The sequence below is a fragment of the Castor canadensis genome, chromosome 5 (genome assembly GCF_047511655.1).
Source record: "Castor canadensis chromosome 5, mCasCan1.hap1v2, whole genome shotgun sequence".
NCBI lineage: Eukaryota > Metazoa > Chordata > Mammalia > Rodentia > Castoridae > Castor > Castor canadensis.
The window spans coordinates 11890055-11912792 of NC_133390.1; the positions used below are offsets into that span (position 1 = coordinate 11890055).

At 42.7% G+C, this 22738-nt stretch overlaps 1 protein-coding gene across 3 annotated transcripts in view; it reads right to left on the minus strand.

The window, feature by feature from the left end:
- Hunk (hormonally up-regulated Neu-associated kinase) overlaps positions 1-22738 on the minus strand; it is a 112447-nt gene that overhangs the window by 51730 nt on the left and 37979 nt on the right. For all 3 annotated transcript variants that reach the window (XM_020153990.2, XM_074072813.1, XM_074072814.1), the window contains exons 2-4: positions 22396-22688; positions 8175-8230; positions 2446-2581 (exon numbers count right to left, since the gene is read on the minus strand). In XM_020153990.2, the coding sequence (XP_020009579.1) occupies positions 2446-2581; positions 8175-8230; positions 22396-22688 (485 nt within the window). The remainder of the gene's footprint in view (positions 1-2445; positions 2582-8174; positions 8231-22395; positions 22689-22738) is intronic.

A 22738-nucleotide genomic window follows, 5' to 3' on the forward strand; every position in this document is an offset into this window, starting at 1 on the left:
TCCCAGACCAGAAGTGATGGGACTCAGATGTTTCACCCTCCTGGCTTTTGCACATGCTGTACCTCTGCCTGGAAAGCTTTCCCACCTCTCCCCCATCATCCCTCGTATGCCATCGTACCTGCATCCTCCACTCCACCTGACACACTGTATTTGTTTACAGGTGAGGCTTGTAAGTAAGCAATTGTCTTAATTCAGGCTATACAATGTTTAGGATAAATGTCCCCTGAAGGGGCTGTGTGCTAATGGCTTGGTCCCCAGGATGGTACTACTGGTAGAGGTAGAACCTTTAGGAGGTAGGACCTAGTGGGAGGTTCTTAAGTCACTGGGAGTGTGCCCTTGGAGGGGATTGTGGGACTCCAGGGCCAATGGATCACGGACTGGCAACTCCAAAACTGTGAGTCAAAATTAACCTTTTCTCTTTATAAGTTAATTATCTCAGATATTTTGTTGAAGTGACAAAAAGCTAGCTAACACAGGCTACCATAAGAAAGTATTACAGACTGAGTGACTCTCACAAACAGGCATTTATTTTCTCAGTTCTGGAGGGTGAGCGTTGACATCAGGGTATATTAACTGGGGTGAGGAATCACAACTCAGTCCACAGCAGTAGGTAAATGAGTCACAGTACAAACAAAAAAAGTCACAACTTCTGGCCACATCTCACGACTCCAGGATGGACCAATGAGATATGAGCAAAGGTGACACAGAGGCACCTGGAAAGGCCTTGTGCACTAGCACTTGCCTACTCTTACTCCAGAAGGTTCTTCCACCATCGTGTGAGTAAATTCAACATCTTTAGTGTGTTTCTCTGTGTCTGTTCCCAATAAGCTCCATGTGCCACCATGAACTGAAAGGCCAGTGTCAACATGGAGTTTGTCATTGATCAAGACTAAGAAAGTGGCCTCATTACAGCTTCTCAGAACACCTGCAGCTGTGCATAGCCTGAGACAAAAATGCAATTAAGTGGAAGTTGTCACAAGTGTCAGCTGCCCCAGGAGCAGCCCAACTACACCAGGATCCAGGCCAGGGGAGGAAAGCAAGCTGCTGGCTGGCTGGAGGCAGCAGCCCCTGCTGTGTCCAAGCAGTCTCATCTGGCATCATTTCCATCCCTCCCCTCAGATTCCACCTGCTGTCACTCCCTCCAGTTGGAATCCTTGCTTTTGCCTAATGCATATACACAGAACAGGTGGCAGGGCCCAGGTAGATTGGAAAGAAACTTCCCGGAGGAGCAGGGCTCTTTATTTTAATCATGGAGCCTAAAACTGAGAAATAGAGCATCTGTGTTTACTAAATATGAATTCTTTTTCCCTGGTCAAGGGGCTTGGCAGAAGGAGCAAAAACCAGGCCCAGCCTTTCTGCAGCCTGAACCTTTTCTTTCCCTTTCTATCTCTCCACACAGGTAAGTGATTTCACTTCCCAGTCAGGAAGGAGAAGAGAGAAGGGCCATGCTGTGACACTCGTTGGGAGCCTGAGCCTGGGTTCCCTTCCACAGCTCTGATTATACTCCACAGCTCCCTCTACTTACATCCTAAACTTAAAGAAAACCCCTGCTTCACCTGACATGGTCTGGAAAGAGTCCCTGTCCCAGGCTGAGCCTCATGCTGACAGCTGGGACCACACAGTACTGTCTGCCCCGTTGAAAGTAGGCCCTCAGGAGCAAACTGCCACCTGTTCCCCAAACTACCAATTCTTTTTCTCTGGTCATCACATATTCTGCCCTATCACCACAGTCATGTGACATCCTTGGAGGGTCTCTCGGTACCTCAGACTCCCAAAGACCTTTTTATTGACTTATGCACAAATTCACCTTAGCATAGCTTTCCACTTAGCATCTATGAGTTCCCCAATTGTTCCAGAACTGGTCTTTCTTACAGGGGGAGACAATAAGAGGTTTATGAAGAGGATAATGGCCCACAGTGACAGGAGGTAATGCAGACAGAGTATGGAACCCCTTGGCAGGGAATCCTTGGATTAAAGCTGGAGTCAGGAAAGGGCTGGGGATGGCATTCCAGGCAAAGGAAGGAGCAGGTAAAAACCTAGAGGTGGGGAAGGTGGAGGGGAGGTCAGCGAGCCTGAAGAGCCATGGTGGGACAAGGTAGGCATGCAGAGGTGGGACAGACGGGAGGGAGCAATGGAGTTTTATGCTGATGCTTTAGAAATGATGATGGGATCTCAGGTAGGAATACTAGTGGGTTGTGGAACCCAAATGTGAGGTCTGTGAAGGCAGGGTTTGGTTTTCTTTTCTTCCCAGTTTATGCAGAAAAGCCTGGAAAGTGGAGAAAGCAAGCCAGGATAAAAGGAATCACAGGTGACAGATTCCAGAGCCAGTCCTAAATACACTCTCATCAAATACTGAAGAATTATTTCCTAAGAAAAGAGCAGTGGAGACAGTGGGGGACCGGGGGGTGGTGGTGAAGATGGACTTTTATAAGCTTGATAACTCACATGGACCAGACATCGATTTTGGGGCCATACTTCTTCCTGGCCAGCAGTTCGGGTGCAGCATAGGCGGGGCTGCCACACTGTGTGCTGAACGGGTCTGAGTAGCCCAGGATCCCAGCACAGTTGCTCAAACCAAAGTCTGCAAAAGAAGAGAGGACAAAATTGACTCTGGATTAGAAAACATTGGAGGAAAAAAAGGGAGGGGGAAAAAAAAAACAACAGGAAACATTGGGTCAGGCTAACACATAATTTAGCATCCAAGGCAAGCCAGCAGCTGCAAGCCATAACCTCTGGATATGAGGCCTGAGACAAAGGCATGTCAGGTGGTGGTTTTAACTGGAACATTTGACATCAAGCCTCCCTGTAAAATCCAGCTTGAGCTAACAGGCCGCTGAACCAAAACATATTTCCATCAACTTTTGGAAATGAGTCATCAGGGAGAGAAGTGGCTGGGCTTTCTAGGACTGAAGCAGGAACAGGGAACATGCAGAGGCTGGGAGTCCACCTTCTGGCTTCCTCATGGACAAGTGGGGGAAAAAAAATGAAGGAAGGCTGAGTCTTTGCTGGTTGTTCTTGTCACTAACCTCGGTGACATGCAATCCCATCGCTTACGGGTAACTTCTTCATCTCAATGTTTCATTTCATAAAAGCTTTTTAAAAGTGTTTCCCAAATGTACGTGGCACATTGGACAAACTGAAGAGGGGAAAAAAATATGCCCAACAATTGAAACAGCCTTGTGTGTTAGCTGGAAAAAAAACAGGGGAAGATGGCGATGCTACCTAGACTAAGTGGCCTCATGGCGTTGGTTGTTGCTTTGTTCTTGGATGATGGAGGCAACTGCAGCTACTTGGGGTGGATTAGGCCTTTTGTGATGTGTTTACTTTTGATCTCAAAGATACTGCTCCTGACAGGTAATTAGAGAGCTGTTAGCTTTATGCCCTCCTCTGCTATCTTTCCTCAATCATCAGGGATCTCAGAATTAAGATCCCAGGTCATCCTTTGAACTCCAGTGTAAATATTGTGGTCCTGCCCCCAGACAGGAGCCGCCCAGGCTGCTGGGCTCACTTAGAGACTGGCTCCAAGTCTGGAACCAAACCCTGTACTTTCTGATCAGCCCTATTTCTGCCTCCTTTCATTACTGCTGTTCCCTTCACTCCACAAGTCTCCACCTGCAACGTGCGTGGCTATTATGAAAGCCCCAGGAAAGGAGAAACAGCACAGGGGAAAGCTGGGAGCTGTGAAGCTACTGGCACACCGTGGTTCAAGATGACACCACTGGGTTTCCCAACAGCATGGAGCTGGGCAATGGAACAGACTTTCTACCGAGACCCCACCCAGGCAGAGCTCCAAAACTTCTCAGGCTCTGAAGATCACTAAATTCTTCAGCTCAGGATCCTGGCAGAGTCAGACCCTGAGATGAGGTTGACTAAATCCACCTACCAGGAACACTGTACGCTTGCATGCTGAACCCGGCTTTGGTTTTGTTTTGCTGTGATTTTTCTGCCGTATCCTCCCCTTCTCCTGTCCTCCTGGGCTCCATTCCTTTTCCCACCGCACCCTTACTCACTCCCCATTTCCTTTCCCAGTGGCCAAACAACCCCAGCAGATCCCACATGCCCTGCCCCTAAAAGCCCTCCAGGACACACAAAGGGTCTCTGGGTCCCATCATATGAGGTATCTGTTGTGAAAAACCTGAGGGACCTTGTTCTCAGACCCCAGTAGCTCAGACTGCAGTATCACTGATGAAAAGGGAAGGAAAAGGGTTCTTTCCCTCAGCCTCCACTTGGTACTGAGGTTTGAACTCAGGAGCTCCCACTTGCTAGGCAGGTGTTCTATTACTTGAACCACACCCCAGCCTTTTTTTTGCTTTAGTTATTTTTCAGCTAAGATCTCGCACTTTTGCCTCACCAGGCTCAGACCACAATCCTCCTATCTACACCTCTGTAGCTGGGATGACAGGTATGCACCATCACACCCAGCTTATTGGTTGAGGTGGGGTCACACTAATTCCCCTACCCCTCCTCTGGGCTGGCCTCAAACTTTGATCCTCCCAATCTCCACCTCCTGAGTAGCTGGAATTATATGCATGTACTACCATACTTGGTGAAGGGTGAGTATCTTTCTAAGAAGAAAGATCGTGTGGTGTTTAACCTTGGAGGATTGGTTTCGCTGCACCTACCAGGGAGAAACTGGTATATCTTTATGCCATAGCATAAACATGACATTACGTTAGGGGTGACATTTTAAGGAAAGCCTTTTGAACTGTCATGCTAGAGGCCTAATCTCCTAAGAGTTCCAGAAAAATGTGCCTGTAAATTTCTGAGGTCAGCAGGGTTTCTCAATAGCACAGCCTCTTTCAGTTCAACTCCCCTGATCTGGATCTATCAAGAAAGGCAGGGAAAGGCGAGATAAGAGACCAGCTCACCCTCTGTTGTCCCAGGCAAGTAAGGGAACAGAGCCTGGCTTTATCTTAAGCACATTTCAAGAAGATAAATTAGCAGAGGATTTGGCGGGGCAGGGGATGGGAGGGGTGGGGGGGGTGTAGGGGGGTTCATGGAAGGGACAGAACTGCATTTGAAGTGGCTTGTATTACTCTAACCAAAAGAACTCGATTTAAAATACATCGTAGAGAAATAACTAGCATATGTCATGATTTGCAATTCATAATTGCAATTATTAAAAATTTTACACATAGACCTATAATTAGAATGGTGAAACTAGAGAGAGATTCGACTCCCAGTAATGTCACATAGGTCTGCCTCAATGAGATTTGGTAAATACATAAGCTAATTATCTCTCTCTCTTTTTTTTTTTAGAGCTGCAAAATGAACCTCAAAAGAATACTTAAGTAAATGCTGCTTGGAATATGCACAAAACTGTTCTAACTTGTGGCTCTTCCATTTTGAGATTATATTAAACTTATCAAATATCAGACAGCTTTTATTTATTTTTTTAAAGGGGAAAAATCCTGATTAAATCAAATATTATTACTAGTAATTCTAATTAATTTGAAACATGGCTGAGGTAAATGTATTTAAGCCAAATTCTCTCAAAGAAAGAGAAACTATTAAGAGGAAATGCTAATGGCTATAATCACCTTGGAAAACAACTAGGTAATTCCTTTGAAGAAAAAGAGGCTGAAAGTCTTTCAAGTTACAAGAAGACTTAGTGAGGACCTTTGATCTGCACTGCCCAGCCCAGCAGCAAGGAAACCCCCAACACCCTGGGCCTTCTTCCCTGGAAATTGAGGGACTGCTAAGCAAAATGCAATCCTCAGTTGCCTTGTAGGGTGGTACAGTATGTCTTTCATTTATAGGTATAAATTAGATCTTGGTAGCTTTGACAGGTTCTGAGGAAATGGGTTGCTAATGAAAGAATTCTAACAGGGAAATCCAAATACCAGAGTATTCTTTCTAGTAGTTTGGGGAAATCGTGGCTTCTTACACCTGGTCATCTTTCAATAGACTGGGCCTATTTTGTACTGAGGAACTGAGTATGGCCTAAAGCTTTCTCTGTACACTATGAACTGTAACCTAACTTGATAGGTAAACAGACTTGTAACCTACTCTTATAACAAGAGTCTCAGCCAATCACAAGTGGCCAACTGTTCAAACCATGTTCCTGGAAGAAAGTTCTGAGTTGCAACTAATCAGGTTCTCTGTGTCTCATTTCCGTTTTGGTATGTCATTTCCTTTTCTCTGGCTATACATACAACCTTGCCAGATGGTGGGCCCGGCATTTTGAACCACTTTTAGTCAGGACTGGTGCCCATTTCTAGAATCACAAATAAAGCTAAATAAAATCAGCCCACCCAAAAAAAGGCTCACAAGACCCCATCTCCATGGAAAAAAGCTGGGTGAGATGGCACAGAACTGTCATCCTAGGGACAGAGAGAAGTATAAAATTCAGAGGATCATGGTCCAGAGCAACCTGGGCAAAAAGCAAGACCTCTACCTCCAAAATAACCAGTGCAAAAAAGGCTGGAGGAGTGGCTCAAGGGGTAGAGCACCTGCCTAGCAAGCAAGCATGAGGCCCTAAGTTCAAACTCCAGTACCACCAAAAATAAAAAATAAATAAGATGTGAAAAACTGTAATTATTGCAAGTTTGTCTTTTTAAAAGTCCCAGTGATCTGGAATACCTGCTATGTGCCAACCCAGTGGTTGCCAGCTAAGAGGCAGGACTCAGGGATTTGAATAAAGTACTTTCTGTTCTCCAAAGGCAGTCATCACACTCACTCAAAGCAGGAACTGCAGGCTCTAACTTAGTTTATAATTTCTTCGGAATACTTATACAAGTCTCCTCTAAGAGGTTCTATTACTCAGCCAGTCTGTGAGCTGGCTCTTCATTTGACCCACTGGCTCTGTCTGCATGATGGGAAATGAATTATTATAACTTTTACCCTAAGGTAAATCTGGCCTTTACCAAGCTTGTTCTCTTAAAATCTGTGCTGTTAGGACAACTCTGCCATTGTCACCCCCATGTTTTCCAAAGACAAATTACAGGTCATTCCCATCAGGAAAACCTAAAAAAGACTCCTTTCCTCAGTTCCTTAAGTTCCTTACCCCCTACCAGGAGGTTTCTTTGGTAAAGGCAAAGAGCCCAGAAAGCTGGGCCAGAAAGACATCCTGCAGGCCTTTCTGCACTGCCTCGTTTCACTGTTTCTGTATGTGACCCCCCAGGACGACTGAAATGCAATAGAAAAACAATTTATCAAAAAGAAAATCTTGTGAATGGTCTAAGAAGAGATCTTTTAAAATGCTTTTGGAGCAGGGAATTGGGTTCCTCTTAATCCTTACTGTTCTGTGATGGGTAAATCCATTAACACCTGTCAGTGGTACTTCATCACCCAGCCAAGGGGGCTGGGGTCCCTGCAGCCATCTGCCTGTTCCTGGATTGGTAAGTGACTATGATTCCTCGCAATCCAATAAGTCACCTAGTACAAAGCCTTTTCAAGCCACTGACATGGAAGAAATTGCTTGCATGTAAGTTAGAAAAAGAAAGAAGAGAGAAGAATAACAGATGGTGTTAATATCTGGATGTAAAAATGATGGCCGTATAAAGGCAAAACGAAACACCTTAATTCTTCTAGAGAGTGAGCCACAGAGCTAAGTCATGTACGGATCTGGAATTATGAACCAATGAGGACAAAACTGTCCGGAGCTTCCTTCCCAATTGGTCCAGAGTCTTCCTCTGAGGACACCTCTCTACACAGCCACATTGTGTCATGGGGCTGAGACAAATATCATATTAAAAAGAGAAGGCTAGTTTTATTCTTCTTTATTTTGGTTATCCTTAGATTCACTAAGAAATAAAATGAAACATGGCAAAGCCATGGGCAGCATTCCGGAGCCAAACTTTTTTCCTACTATTTTTAAGACATTTCTTTGTTACTTCAAAAAAAATAATAAACTCTATTAAAGTTAACACCATCTGAATTTCAGAAGTTAATTCTAAATAATCCAATGAAATGTGTAACCAACAAATACTTATTTGGGACTATGAAATTCATTTCACAATCTGATTACAGTATTTTATCTTCCTAGTTATGTTTAAATTATTACTTAAATAATATAAAATTCTATTAAAAGTTAATTTTTCATTTTTGAAACTATGACTAATTAGAAGTAAAAGAAGGTGATTGAGAAAAAGATCATGGCTAATTTTCAAAGTTGAGAATTAACAACACAACACTTAAAAGATAATCTTGTTTTTTTAAAAAAAAAGTCATACCAATCAGCTTGATATTATTGTCTTCATCCAGTAGCAAATTTTCTATCTTCAAGTCTCTGAAATAAACAAAATCACAAAACATTTCAGATAAGCATTGGAAACAGAAAAATGACATTCTGCTTCTGGAGGGACCACCTGCCACCCACCCATAAAGCTCTCTGCCAAAACTCACTCCAGCATCCAGCATGTATTTATAAGATGTGATATAATCAATTGCCACTGGCTAGAGGATTTCAGAGAAAACAAAGGACAGAGGAATCATGAGAAGTTTCCAGAAGTGGACTGCAACCAGAACCTGGAAGTTCCACAGAGCCAGGGTAACAAGGCAGAACACACTGCTGCCTGGCTTAGGGAACTATGCATGAAGCCACAGTCTGTGACACTATGAACAACGTCAGCCAGTCAGAAACAGATTTGGGAAAGCAGGTTAAAAACAAAAATGAAAGCTGACTTCATTCATCAGTCCCAGCATGTTTGGAGCCCCAGTGTCATGACAAATTGGCAGGTGCTTTAATATGCCAATTTAGCACACAGAGTTTAGCAGACGTTAACACATGCAGAGTAATGGATTCCAGAGAGGCCAGGGTCCTGATCCCTGGGGTTAACCTGAAATTGAGTGCACAGATGGAATGAAGACTGTTAATCAGATAACAGGCAATGCCATTCATTGACACTGAAGTGACAGGGATAAAAGGAGAAAAACCCCTAGGGGTAGGTTGAAATGTGAAGTGCCTGTGGAATCTGTATTAGCCAACTATAAACTCCTTGAGGGCAGGGAACTTGTCTGTCTTGTTCATCATCATACCTTAGTAGCTTTGCACATCCAGGTATTCAGTAAAGAACAATCAATCTATATTACCAAAGAGATCATTTTGGATTTCAAAAGCAAAGTATGTATTTATACAAAAGTATGAATATGGGCAAAAGAATGTATTTGGTCATCAAAGTCATCTAGGTCCGTGACTATAAACTGTCAAATTAAATTATAGCCTATCAACCCAGACACACCTTGAATATTAATTATAGGAGAATACTTTATGTATATATGTACATATGCATACATATATGTAATACACATTCTCCTCTGTTGTTTTTAAACACTCCATTTTTGGTTCAGCTTTAAAGATTTTTCTACATTCAAACACAGAGATGAACAAAATAAATATTCTTTATCTCTATTGTAAGGAACTGAATGATCTAATTAAGATAAAACAAAAATGGTAGCTCAAAGCTCAGTCCCAGTACTGCCAACCCATACTACTTTACAAGAGAAGCCAGAAATTTGGATTTGGTCTCAACTTTATACACTGGCAACAACCCACATTTAAAACCATAAGAACACCATGCAGGCCAACCTCACCCCTCACTGGCAAGATCTGGTCTGTGACTACCAATTTTCAACCTCACTCTGGGTGGGAGCCAAAGCCTTAAAAGGACGTGAGATTTCTCAGGGAGAGGGTAGAGAATGGGAGAGAAAAGACCAAGGAGCATGGGTTGCTGGGGGGCTCCGCCACTTGCAAAGGGCTGGGAAGGAACAGTGGGGAGGCAGGGATGCTGTTATCATGAGAACAACCAAGAGCAAGATTTCAATTCAGGAAGAATGCAGCAGTCAAATGGAGAAAACGGGTAAGCTCAGTGGATTCAAACTGAAGGCTGCTTGTAGCCTTAGGGCCAAATGCTTGGATGGGAAGGAGAATCCTTGTTAAAAGCACAGCTAAGAAATATAACTAGATACCCCCCCATCTGAATGCACTCACAATTGGGAAAAATTGTATACTTTCACTTCAGTTCAAATGAAACCACACACGGCAATACTTTAAAACTGTCTGCCTTGAACAAGTCCTGTCTGGGAGGTTGGTACTAGTTGGGTACTAGTTGGTACTAAAGGAGATGGGGAAAGGGTACAGGAGGGTGAATACAGTGCAAATACTGTGTGTACATGTATGAAAATGGAAAAATAGGACCTGCTGAAACTATTCCAGGAACGGGGGAAGGGGAGATAAAGAAGAATGATATAGGGGCTGAATTCAACTATGATATACTTGATATATTGTAAGAACTTTTTTTTCTTTTCTTTTTTTTTAATTTCCTTTATTCATATGTGCATACAATGATTGGGTCATTACTCTCCCCTTCCACCCCCTCCTTTTCCCTCCACCTCCTCTCCCCACCTCCACCCCCACACCTCGCTTCCAGGCAGAAACTGTTTTGCCCTTATCTCTAATTCTGTAGAAGAGACAGTATAAACTTTAATAAGGAGGACCAGGGGCTTTTGCTAGTTGAGGTAAGGATAGTTATACAGGGAGATTCCTAGTTTTGCTTCCATGCACATATGTGTTACTTTCTAAATTGATTCTTCTCAAACTAACCTTATCTCTAGTAAGAACTTTTTTAAAAGCCACAATGTACCCCCAGCACAACAATTGAAAATGCAATAAAAGGGAATTACAAGCATATAATAAAAATACACTCACCATAAAAAAAACTGTGCCTTTAATAGATATCACATATACCCAAATACTAGGTGACCCCAAATATAAGGTGACTGCACCCCTTTCTCTCAATAGGAAGATCTTGCCCCTTAGATAAGAGATTTTAGAAGACACAAATATATAATTTCAGGAATGCGATGGAATTATTAAATATCCATTGCTGCTATTAACAAAGCTCTATCATCATATTTACGGTGCAGCTATATGAAAGCATAATTAATTTTAGAAGTATTATTTCCACACCCTCACATTTCAGAAAATACTATTATTCCAATTTGATAAGAGGCAGAACCAGGATGGTTCTTTGAGTCATTGTATAGTGTTTTCAATGGAAGAAGCTTTCCCTTGACTACATGTTTCTTTTTTTTTTAATTGTTTTATTATTCATATGTGCATACATCCTTGACTACATGTTTCTAGTAAAGTGGCAGCATTGGGACAACCAGGGCCTCACACATGCTTGGCAAGCAATCTATCACTGAGCTATGACCCCAGCCAGTAAAGCACTTTTGACTCTGTGTATTATACACTTACCAGAACTCTTATCCCAAGCCATGAGCACTCAAGTGACACAGCACCTGCCTAGAAAGCATGAGGCCCTGAGTTCAAAGCCCAGAGCCTCCAAAAAAGAGGCTCAGCAACTTAGAGAAAGAATGAACAAATGGGACTTCATGAAATGAAAAAGCTTCTGCACAAGAAAAGAAATGGTCTCTAAACTGAAGAGAACACCCACAGAATGGGAGAAAATATTTGCTAGCTATACATCAGACAAAGGACTGATAACCAGAATATATAGGGAACTCAAAAAACTAAATCCCCCAAAACAGTGAACCAATAAATAAGTGGGCAACTGAACTAGACAGAACTTTCTCAAAGGAAGAAATCCAAATGGCCACAAAAACACATGAAAAAATGCTTACCATCCCTGGCCATAAAGGAAATGCAAATCAAAACCACTCTAAGATTCCACCTCACTCCTGTTAGAATAGCTAGATCAAGAACACCACCACCAACAAATATTGGCAAAGAGGCAGGGAAAAAGGAACACTCATACACTCCTGGGAGGAATGTAACCTAGTACAACCGCTTTGGAAAACAATATGGAGGCTTCTTAAAAAACTAAACATAGACCTGCTACATGATCCACCAATCCCACTCCTAAGGATATGCCCAAAGGAATGAAACTCAGGTTACTCCAGAGCACCTGCACACCCATGTTTATTGCAGCACTATTCACAATAGCCAAGTCATGGAAACAACCAAGATGCCCCAGTACTGACGAATGGATCAAGACAATGTGGTATTTATACACAATGACATTTTACTCAGCCATGAAGAAGAATGAAATCTTGTCATCCACAAGTAAATGGATGGGAACTGGAGAACATCATCTTAAGTGAAGTTAGCGAGGCTCAGAAGGCCTAAAATAGCATGTTCTCCCTCATATGTGGATTATAAATCTAAAACAAATGCAGTAATATTATTGGACATGGGTCACACACTAAGGGAAGAACGTGCACAGGAGGACTAGGGAAAGGGAAGGAAACCTAAAACTTGAAAGTATTTGATGTGTCCACTGCAGAGAAGCGAATAAATTAATCTTCCACTATGGGAAGGTGACCAGGAAGTAGTGAAGAGGTCTGGTAGAGATGAATCAATTCGGGTTGTAATACACATGTGCACGGAAGCAACACTAGGAATCTCTCTGTATAGCTATCTTTATCTTAAGCTAGCAAAATTGCTATGTCTTTCTTATTATCACTTATGTTTTCTCTTCAACAAAATTGGAGAACAAGAGGGCAGGAACAGGTTCTGCCTGGAAGCAAAGGGGACACGGGGAAGGGGAGGGGACGGGGGGGGGGTGGGGAGTGATGGCCCAAACAATATATGCACATATGAATAAATGAATAAACAATAAAAAATAAAATCTTTATAAACTAAACACCCACCGAATTCTGTTCAATGTGGTCTCTCCATTGTGAGGCCACACATCTGGAAGTTACTGTTAAAGCCACCTCAAATGTCTTTGCCCTCCTTTCTTTCAGGTTCCTTGGGTGACTTCTAGGGCTCCCAAAATCATTGCAGAGTCAAATCAAGGTTGCAATGTGTTTTTTCAACTAGTGCTTTGATGTTGAAAAATAAAAGAATTAAAATTGTGCCCCCAAGATATAATAGACTTGCAAGGACAGTGTAAGGCACTTCCTTTTTTCCAAAGATAATTAAGATGTCTATTCAAACATGTACAGTAATTCCAAAACAGATGGTCACGCATACCAACTAGTGTGTGGGGAATGACCCAAACTGTGATTCTGTATACCAGCATTTAAAATCTGAAGCAAGATCACAGTTTGGTTTGAGTGAAATTAAGCCTCTTTGCCTGGGAAGAATGGAAGTCACAGTACAGCATTAAAGAGAAATTTGGTTCAGAACAAGTACTGTGCAGAAAACCAGCTTAAAAAGATGAAGTAAAAGGAAATAACTACCCAGAATAATCAAACCAAGCTTGGTGATTCTGGGGCCATAAAATCCTGGAGAACAACTACAATGATTAGAACAATGATATAAATGGAAGGCAAAAATAAGAGAAAATGAAAATGAAAAAAAACCACACACTTTTGAAACCAGGGAAATGTCACAAAACCAGGGAGGAAGTATAAAAATATGATTATTAGGCAAAAATGAGAAAAATAACATCAGTTCAAAGCCACTATCTTCCCACCCACCACATCTCAAAGTACACAACCTCTGACTCCCAGGAAAAACGGATAAAACCAACCTGGTTAACTGGTTAGCCCAGGATTTATTCACAGGTTACCCTTTTGTCCAGGTTTTTTAAAGATTTCAATCCTTAAATTCAACCAGTCTCAGATCGTAAATATTCAAGAAAGGAGGGGGAAAGATTGCACTGTACTAAACCTATACGAAGTTTTTTTTTTCCTTATCAATAAGCAGTATAGTTTAACAACTATTTATACAGCATTTACATGAGATCGGTGTTATAAATAATAGAGAGATGGTTTGAAGTATACGGAAGGATGTGTACAGGTTCTATGTAAATACTGTAACATTTTACATAAGGTGCCTGAGTATCTGTAGATTTGGGGCTCCTAGACCCAGTCCCCTGCAGATACTGAGGGACCACCATGCTTACCCAGATGAGTGGAAAATGTAAGACACCAGTGTTTATAACAGCTTCATTCATAATTTCCCAAAACTGGAAGTAGGAGAATGGAAAAACAAACCGTGGTACACAGGAATATTCAGTGAATGAGAAGGCATGAGGTATGGAGTCATGAGAAGACATGGAGAAACCTCAGAGAGTTGTGAAAGAAGCTGGTCTGAAAATGCTCCCTTTTGGTATACCTCCATCAACTTGACCTTCTGGGAAAGGCAAACCTATAGAGCCAAGAAAAAGATCAGTATACGCCAGGGTTGGGGCAGGAGAAGGAGGAAAGATGGGATGAAGAGGATTTTTAGGGAGGTGAAGTTATTCTTAATGAGCTGGTATGATGGTTACGTGACATCACGGTTTTGTCAAAACCCATAGGAATGTACAGTACAGAGTGAGCCCCCAATATAAACTGCAGACCTTAATTAATAATAACAAATCCATATTGGTTCGTCAATTGAAACAAATATGCTATGCTAATTACCCAAGATACATTAATAGGGCAAAGAACGTGTGAGGTGGCGGGTGGGCAGGTGGAGAGGAACATGTGGGAGCTCTGTCCTGTACACACAGTCTATGAATTTTAAGAAGTAACTTATGGATATGTTTCCCTTTCCTCAGAGATTCGTGCTGAAAATGTGTTGTCTCTCTGCACAGTATCATCAGCCAGAGTCCATTCAGCACAGGGGCCACCCAGACCCTCTGCCCAGCTACTGAACAATGATCAAGAGACCACCAATGATCCCAAGTGATCCCGAAAGTGAGAGTCACCATCTTGCAGAAGAAAAGAAGGGTGACTTTATCCATAGGCTTTGGTGTTTGTTATTACAATGTACCTTTAAAAACAATACTAGCAGGTCACTGTTATCCAAGAAATCAGACTCTACCAGATAACCTCCTGGGGTCCTAGTGCATTGACTCTGGCTCCATCCCAAGGGCAAAACATGGGGCTCTGAGTCAGGTTTGCTCTATGGGGAGGAAGGTGCTGACAGAAGACTGGTGTACAGGTGGGAATGGAAGGTGGAGTGCTCAGTTCACATCAGTGTCCTTAATTGCTGATGAGCCACTCTTTGGAGGCAAGAGGAAATTTGGAAGATCTTCCTTCAGTCTTACAATCTTAAGAGTTCCTCCCCATTGCAGGTAAACTTGAAGTTCAGTGTTAATTTACAACTGGAGGGAAAAAGAAGAGTAGGCCCCAGGATGGATGGAAAATAGCTTTTTTTTTTTTAACCAAAAGGCTTCACTTAACACAATATCCACTAGGCTCTTCCATGTTGTTACAAATGATAGGATTTCACTCTTTTTTAGGGTTGAATAGTATTCCTTTGTGTGTATGTACCACATTTTGTCTATCTCTTGATAAACACCTAGGTTGATTCCAAATCTTGGCTATTGTGAATGGTGCCACAATAAACATGGGAGTGCAGTTATCTCTTCAACATGCTGATTTCTTTCCTTCGGATGTATCTCTTGATAGATGTTAGGGACAGGGAGCTAAGGCACACACTAGAAGATAAAAGCTGCTTGTTCTCAATCATTTGTGGAAGTCGAGTAAGCTGACCTCATAGATGTAGAACACGGAATACGAGTTACTAGAGTCTGGAAAGGTTCAGGGAGAGGGGAGAAGGAGAGGTTAGTGATTGGGCATGAAAATACAGTTAGAGCCACAACTATTATTCCAGCTACTCTAGGGGCAGAGGCAGGAAGATCTTGAGTTCAAAACCAGCCAAGGCAAAGTTAGCAAGATCCCATCTCAGCAACAAAGTACAAACAAAAGGGCTGGGTAGAGCACTAGCATGGGGGAGGCCTTGGATTCAATCCCCAGGACCACACACACCAAAAAAAATCAGAAAGAAGTCTAGTGTTATTGCATAGCAGGGTGACTGCAGTTAACAATAATTTATTATAGATTTCAAAACACTGGAAGATGGGATTTTGAATGTTCTTATCACAAAGAAATGATAAATGTCTGAGGTGATGGATATGATAATTATCCTGATTTGATCTTTACATATTGTATCCATCTATCAAAACATCACACTGCACCCCATAAATGTGTATGCTTAGGTGTCAATTAAAAATAGTTTTGAAGCCAGGTGCTGGTGGCTCACACCTGTAATCTTAGCTACTCAGAAAGTAGAGATCAGGAAGATCGTGGTTTGAAGCCAGACTGAACAAATAGTTGGCAAGACCCTACTTCAAAAAACCCATCACAAAAAAGGGCTCGTGGTGAAGGCCCTGAGTTCAAACCCCAGTATCACAAAAAAAAAAAAAAAAGCAAAAAAAAAAGTTTTGGAAAAGAAGGGCAAAGAAAAATGAAAAGCATTTTTTTTTCTTTCTTTCTTTCTTTTTTTTTCTGGTTGCTTTCTGACTCTTTTTACATTTTGTTTTTGATTTTGTTTCTTTTCATTTATTCATATGTGCATACAATGTTTGGGTCATTTCTCCCCCTTACCCCCCCCCTCATTTTTTTTCTTATACTCAAAAAAAGAGGACTTAGGGAAATCAAGAAAAAGGTGGGCAGGCCAGAGTTTAAGGTAGCAGCAGAAGCCAGGTTGCTGGGAGGGTGCTGGAGGAAGGCAGAGGGACTTCAGGACAGAGGAAAGGATCCCAAGGAGGAGAAGCCTCTGGAGCAACCCTTTGGCAAAGCCAGACAGATGGACAGTGGGCCCAGACCTGTTGTCTAAAAAGCCCCTGGACCCTTCTGTGCTAATGGGGCAGTTCCAGGGAGAAATGCCCAATGGCACAGACCAATATTGAGATGGAGAATGGGGGGGGTGGTGGTACATGGTGGAGATCTAACAATGCAGAAAGGACCAAAGGGAGGAAGGAATCTTCCACTCCCACCCAGATATCATCTGATATGAGTACATTGACCCTTTGTTCCAGGTCTTTCCAAAGAACAGCCATTCCTAACAATTACGAGTTCACGCAGAGATGAACTTCTGTGCCTCCCTTTCTTCTGCACCCACCCAGACTTCCCCGCATTTTTTTAAAAGATGGTCATCTTACAGGTTTGGAGACTGGCCCAAGGACCTCTAGTCACCACCCATCCAGACAGAGTATCATAAAGGAGGAAAGTCAGGGAGGACACTGGCTGGCTGGGACATGTGTTCAGTTGGGGGGTTGGGGGAGAGAAGCCCACAGGTGCTGTGCTGGGGAGGGGGAGCAGGTGTGGCTATGCGTGTGTTCACGGTGACAGTGTGCATATGAATTTTCTTGTGCGCACTGCAAGCACACATTCATGTAAGCGTGTGCACGTGAGTGAAGACAGGAGCATGCATGTGTGGGGGCGTGTGCATGCATGTGCACCCTTCCATGTGTGTATGAGTGTGAATGTGCACTCGTGTTCCACGCACACGTGTACACGGGGTCATTTATGTGTCCGTGTGCACACACCATGGGTATGGTTATATGCAGGAAGTATCACATGCTTCCAGAACAGTGGGATGGGGGTGAAAGCAGATGGTCTAGGGTGGGGGTGGGGGACATTAGTCAAGGACACAGGACAATGAATTCCACTTGCTTTGTGGGCCCTCTGAGAGGGCGCAGTGCTAATGCTGATAGTCATGAGGTGAGAGGTGGGAAGTGAGGACAAGAAAGCTAATGATTCTAAGGTGAGAAGAGGGAAGTCTCCAGAAAAGACTTAAAAGAGGTGATTAATTTGGCGATAAGTAAACAGTGCCAGGGGCCACCCTGAAAAGTCAGAGAGGGATGAGGCCCAGGGAGGGTCAGACCAAACTCAGACAGGATTAAGTTTGCAGGAGGAGAAAGTTTGCTCGTGGGGACGGCCGCAAGATGGATTTTAGTAATAAGCCAAGTATAAAGCGTCCAAGAAAGCGTCTAGCTCCCCCAAGGAACAGGCATTTTGTAGAGTTTTTTGGTTAGATCTTATCTTCAAAAGCACTTCATTAAGAACAAATGATTTTTGAATCTTTGATTTATTTACAGGGTGGGCATGTTGGTAAGACATAAGAATAATTCTTTAAGCCTGGACCTCATTCATTTTCCAAAACAAAACCTCTATTGAGTTCCTTTTATAAAAATGAAAGAGCTAGTCACTAAAAAGATGCCACTCTACAAATTGTGACCTGAAAAATAAACAACCTGACACTAAGTCAATGAAGAAATTCCCTTGACCCTCCAGGGAGAATATGGACTATTCCAGAAAGAACCTGGGACTGACTACCAGAAAGCCTCCATGGCAGTGCTGACTCTGACACTAGCTGTTTTCATTCCATTTCCTTTCATTCCTTTCACAAGTGATTTACTGTGTCCCTACTGGACTGGGCTCAGGTCCAAGCCTTGAATGGCCTGGGCAAAAAACAGAGCTCCAACTAAGCAGTCATGAGTAAGTGTTTGGAAAGCAAATGGCAACCACTGTGGGAGTCTGTGACCAGGACGCCCAAACTGGAGGGCTTCCTGGAGAAGGTGAGCATGGACCTGGGGTTCAGCCAGTCAAAAACGGCGAGGGTAACACCAGCAGAGAACAGCTGTGGGGCCCTGAGCTTCCAGAATTCACAAGTCAGCTGGACTCGGAAATAATTACAGAAACTTGGCCCTCACAGAGAGGCTCGATGCGAGCATTTAACATGGATTGACTGACGCCCCACAATGACCTTATAGAGGAGATGGTCCTTGTACCTATTGTACAGAGGTGTAGAAAGGCAATAAACCCAAGTAATCTTCCCAACACAGCTTGTAAGTAGCAGGGCCTGGATATGAACGCAGGCGGTCTGGTTTTAGAGTCAACACCCCTGACCACTGTCTAGCCAATCTGTCAAATGATTGGACTATTGCTTTGAAAATCTTTGTAAGCATAATTTTCAAAACCCAGTTAAACACAAAACTTTTGCTAAAACTAGATATGTGCTTCCAACAGCTCATGGGTGTGAGCAGAATTACTCCCTTCTCATCTTCCCAAAAAAATAAGCCCTAAAGTTAAAAGAACTTCTAAACTCCCATCAGCCCAGGTTGTGCCTGCTTCTTGTCAGGCCCAAGAGAACAAAGACGGGCCCTGCTCCTCCTTGAATTCCTCCTACATGCAATCGTGACAAATGACTAAGGTCATGCCCTGGGAATCACAATGTTGACATCCAAGCACAGGCTCCAGTCCTTTTGATCATGGGTCCCCTCCTCCTAGTCCTGTGCCCCCGGGCTGGTCTTTCCCTGCTCAGGCATACAGCATTATGTTACCCTGCCATGTCTGTGTAGTTCGATCGGATTTTATTTTCAATGAACAGATGAACTCCAATTAGCTCCTCAGCAAATCAGAGTTCTTGCTTGAGCCGTGCTAAGCCTTACGGTTCTGTATGCAATAGCAAATCATCAGATTTTGACTTCCTGCTGGGAGAGCATGTTGGAGGTGAAAAAAGGGAAAAACAAACTTTTTATATTTTATACTTTAAGTGTGGAGGATCTCAGGCAATCCTAGAATGGAGTAATGAAGAAGTTAGACCACACTCTACCTGCATCAACATTTACAACAGCCCCATTGTAGCAAAAGATGCCAGGCAGGTCCGGCTGCATGTGAAGTTGAGATTCTACTTTATACAGGTTTGGTTTCCTTTTTTTAAAAAATTTCTACTTGTACTATTAATAGGATTTTTAGTGATTTGCTTTTTTTTTTAATGATATTTAAAGCAGTTCTGGGCACATCGTTAAATATTGAGGTTTACAGTCACAGGAAATGAGGGCTCTGCTAGCATCAGGCTGTGCTGACATGGTGGCCTGTGTTTAAAACATCCTCTGACACAAGGGCCAAGAACCCTTTAAGTCACTGTGTCCCAGCAGCCAGAAACACTGGCTCAGAAGCCTTCTGAGTGATCTAATCTATCTGCCCAGATGTCCTCCTAACAGAGACTCCAGGACTTCTCTGAAATATGATATGCTCTTACTCGTTTGGAAAAAAAAAAATCTAACTTTATAATAACTAACAAAGTTCATTCCTCCTCTGTGACATGGAGAAGAAAATTCTCCACCATTGGAGTAAAAAAGTATATAAAAAGGACTATTATAAAAAATATACCAGTGGTCACTAAATTATAAACACTAAAAATAAGTCAAATGGAATCTTTGAAAGTTAAGATATTCAGTAAAAGTCACCCATAAATACATTCCAAGCAAGCATTTTAATGGAATAGATGGACCAAAACATCTGATGACGTCTCAATGACCTGATTACCGATATCCAGGTGTGGTGACATGAATTAACATAACTTATAGAGAGACAAAAAACCAAAGAAATCCTCCTAAATCTATGTTTATCTGTATTTCCAATCTCCCCTAACTTTAAAAGATCTGAGTCCTCACTACTACTGGATTAGGAATTTATGAACCTATTTCCAAGGAGAAAGAGGAAGGCGGAAGCTGGAGATGAAAGAGAGAAAGAGCGGACCTGTCTTGGCTATCAAAACATTATTAAAATCATTCCTTTGACATTCTGACAGTAATTGCACTGAGAAGGATTGGGTTTTGTTAAAATTACTTAAAAAGGGTTGTTGAGAATTTTCCTGTGGGAGAGACCAGGATGTGACACGTGGGTTTCACTTGATTATCCTTTGTTGTCCTCGCCATCTTGGGAAACTCAGTGTTTGTCCTGGTTGTGACAGGACAAAACTCTTACAAAAGCATCCGTGTCCCACAGAAAGCATCATCACTTGCAGTCCCCGCATCTGTTTTCTGCTGTGACCCGAGTAGTCAGTGATTCAAGTTGATTCATTCCTCTGGTTGCAGTTTCTGTCACCTTAATAAACCATGACCAGGCCAGACCCCCCTCCCCGGAACCATCATTTTCCTGATGATGGCAGAGCTACAACTCAGCTCTACCCACTGTGTTGTTGAAAAAAGCCAAAAATAGTGTCATGTACTTCAAATTTCTGAACATTCCCTTCCTTGCTGATCTAAGCTCCGAGTTCTAACAGAGTGACTGCAGGACAATACGTGTGACTAAAGATAGCAATGTGAAGAGGCTTCTCACCTCAGCCAGGAGGAAGTGACGGGCCTCAGTGGTACCTACCCAGGGCTGGCTGCTGGAAAGCCTTGAACAGCCAGCCATCCCACAGTGTCCCTGGGACTAGGCAAGTCAGGGCACTGCACCCCACAGTGCCAGTCTCACTAGGGAGGACACAGCCCTGTCCACTGGAGAATGTCAGAATTCTGTTAAATAAACTCCTGGAGCTGATCAGAAAATGAACAGCCATCAGACAGATAAAAGGCACCATCAGATATTGAATTTTTTAAAAATATGTTTCCTCTAATAGCTAAACTGACAGGTATCATAAGACAAGAATTCTACTCCTAACGGTGGAAGTCTCCAAAAGAAGGAGAAATGAAAACATGTTCACACAAAACCTTGCTTATGAATGCTCATCACAATACTATTTATGATAGGGAAAAGTGGAAGCAAGCCAAGTGTCCATCAATTGAGGAAGAGATGAACAAATGGTGGTATGTCCATACAATGAAACATTACTCAGCCATGAAAAGGAAGGAGGTATTGATACATGCTATAATATGGATGCTAGCAAAAAGCACCAATGACATTTCCACTAATAGGAAATGTCCAGAACAGACAAAGCTAGAGAGACAGGAAGTGGATTAGTAGTCGACAGGAAGTGGAAGGGAAAACAGGAGTGACTGTTAGTGGGAACAGGGTTTCTTGTGTGGGCAATCAACATTCTAAGATTGGATTGTGGTGGTGGGTGTACAACTCTGAATATACTAAGAACTGTTGAATTATATGTTTTGGTATGATGGATTATAGTATGTGAATTACATCTCAATTTTAACATGTTTAAACATATATGTGCACACATATATATATACACACACACATTACACACCTTGATTTTGCTTTTTAAAATGAGAATTAAAGATGACTTTTAATTTTTCTCAACAACTGAGTAATTATTGGTGAAGTCGATACTTTCTTAGAGGAAAGGAGAACATTTTCTTAAATTTATTTTATTTTTATACTAAATACCATATATTATTACCATATTTTATTTTTATACTAAATATCATATATAATATGGTATATTTTAGTATATATATAAAATATACTAAATATTGCTAAAGAACAATATTTCCACTCACTGTCTTTGTGGAGCTCCCTCCCAGGAGGGAACAAGCTGGTATAAACACGTTTGGTTTCATAATTATTTGTAAGGTTTGTCTGGCTTACAGGCAACACCGCTCAATGTCAAGGGCAAGTTCAGAATTCAAATGGTGACTCACTTCCATGGAACAAAACACGGAGCTGCTGCCACATAAAAGAAAACATAAAGAAAATGCCACGGCCACACAAGCTGAAGACAAACCCCAGGTCCCAGTCCCATGAGTTTTCTTTGGGGCACCCGAGCAGCGAGAAGAGCAGCTAACACTTCCCTGGTGTGTGGGATAGTCCTGACCCTGCTCTTACCTCTCCATCCTGACCGGACAGAGAAGCACCACTGTTGCCAGTATTTTACAGATGAACAGACTGACGTTCCGAGAGGTCAGTTACAGGGCGGAACTGTCACTCGGCCTGCGGGGAGCACGCACTCAGCAGCGCCCTTACCTGTGGACCACCCCGGCCCGGTGCAGGTGCTCCACGGCGGAGATGAGCTGCCGGATGTACCTGCGGGCCTCAGCCTCGTCCAGCCGCTTCTTCTCATAGATCTTGTGCATGAGGTTACCCCCGGGGCACAGCTCCATGACCAGGTAGTAGCTGTTCTCCGTCTCCAAAATATCCAGGAGCTGGGTGACGTTCGGGTGGCGGATCATCTGCTGAATCTGTCCCTCCCGCCTCAGGTTTTTGGTGACATACGTGTCCTTTTTGGCTCGCTTTTTGTCGATGACTTTGATGGCCACCTAAGGAGAAACCAAGAACATGGCTGTTAACAGACACTGAAGGCCACGGT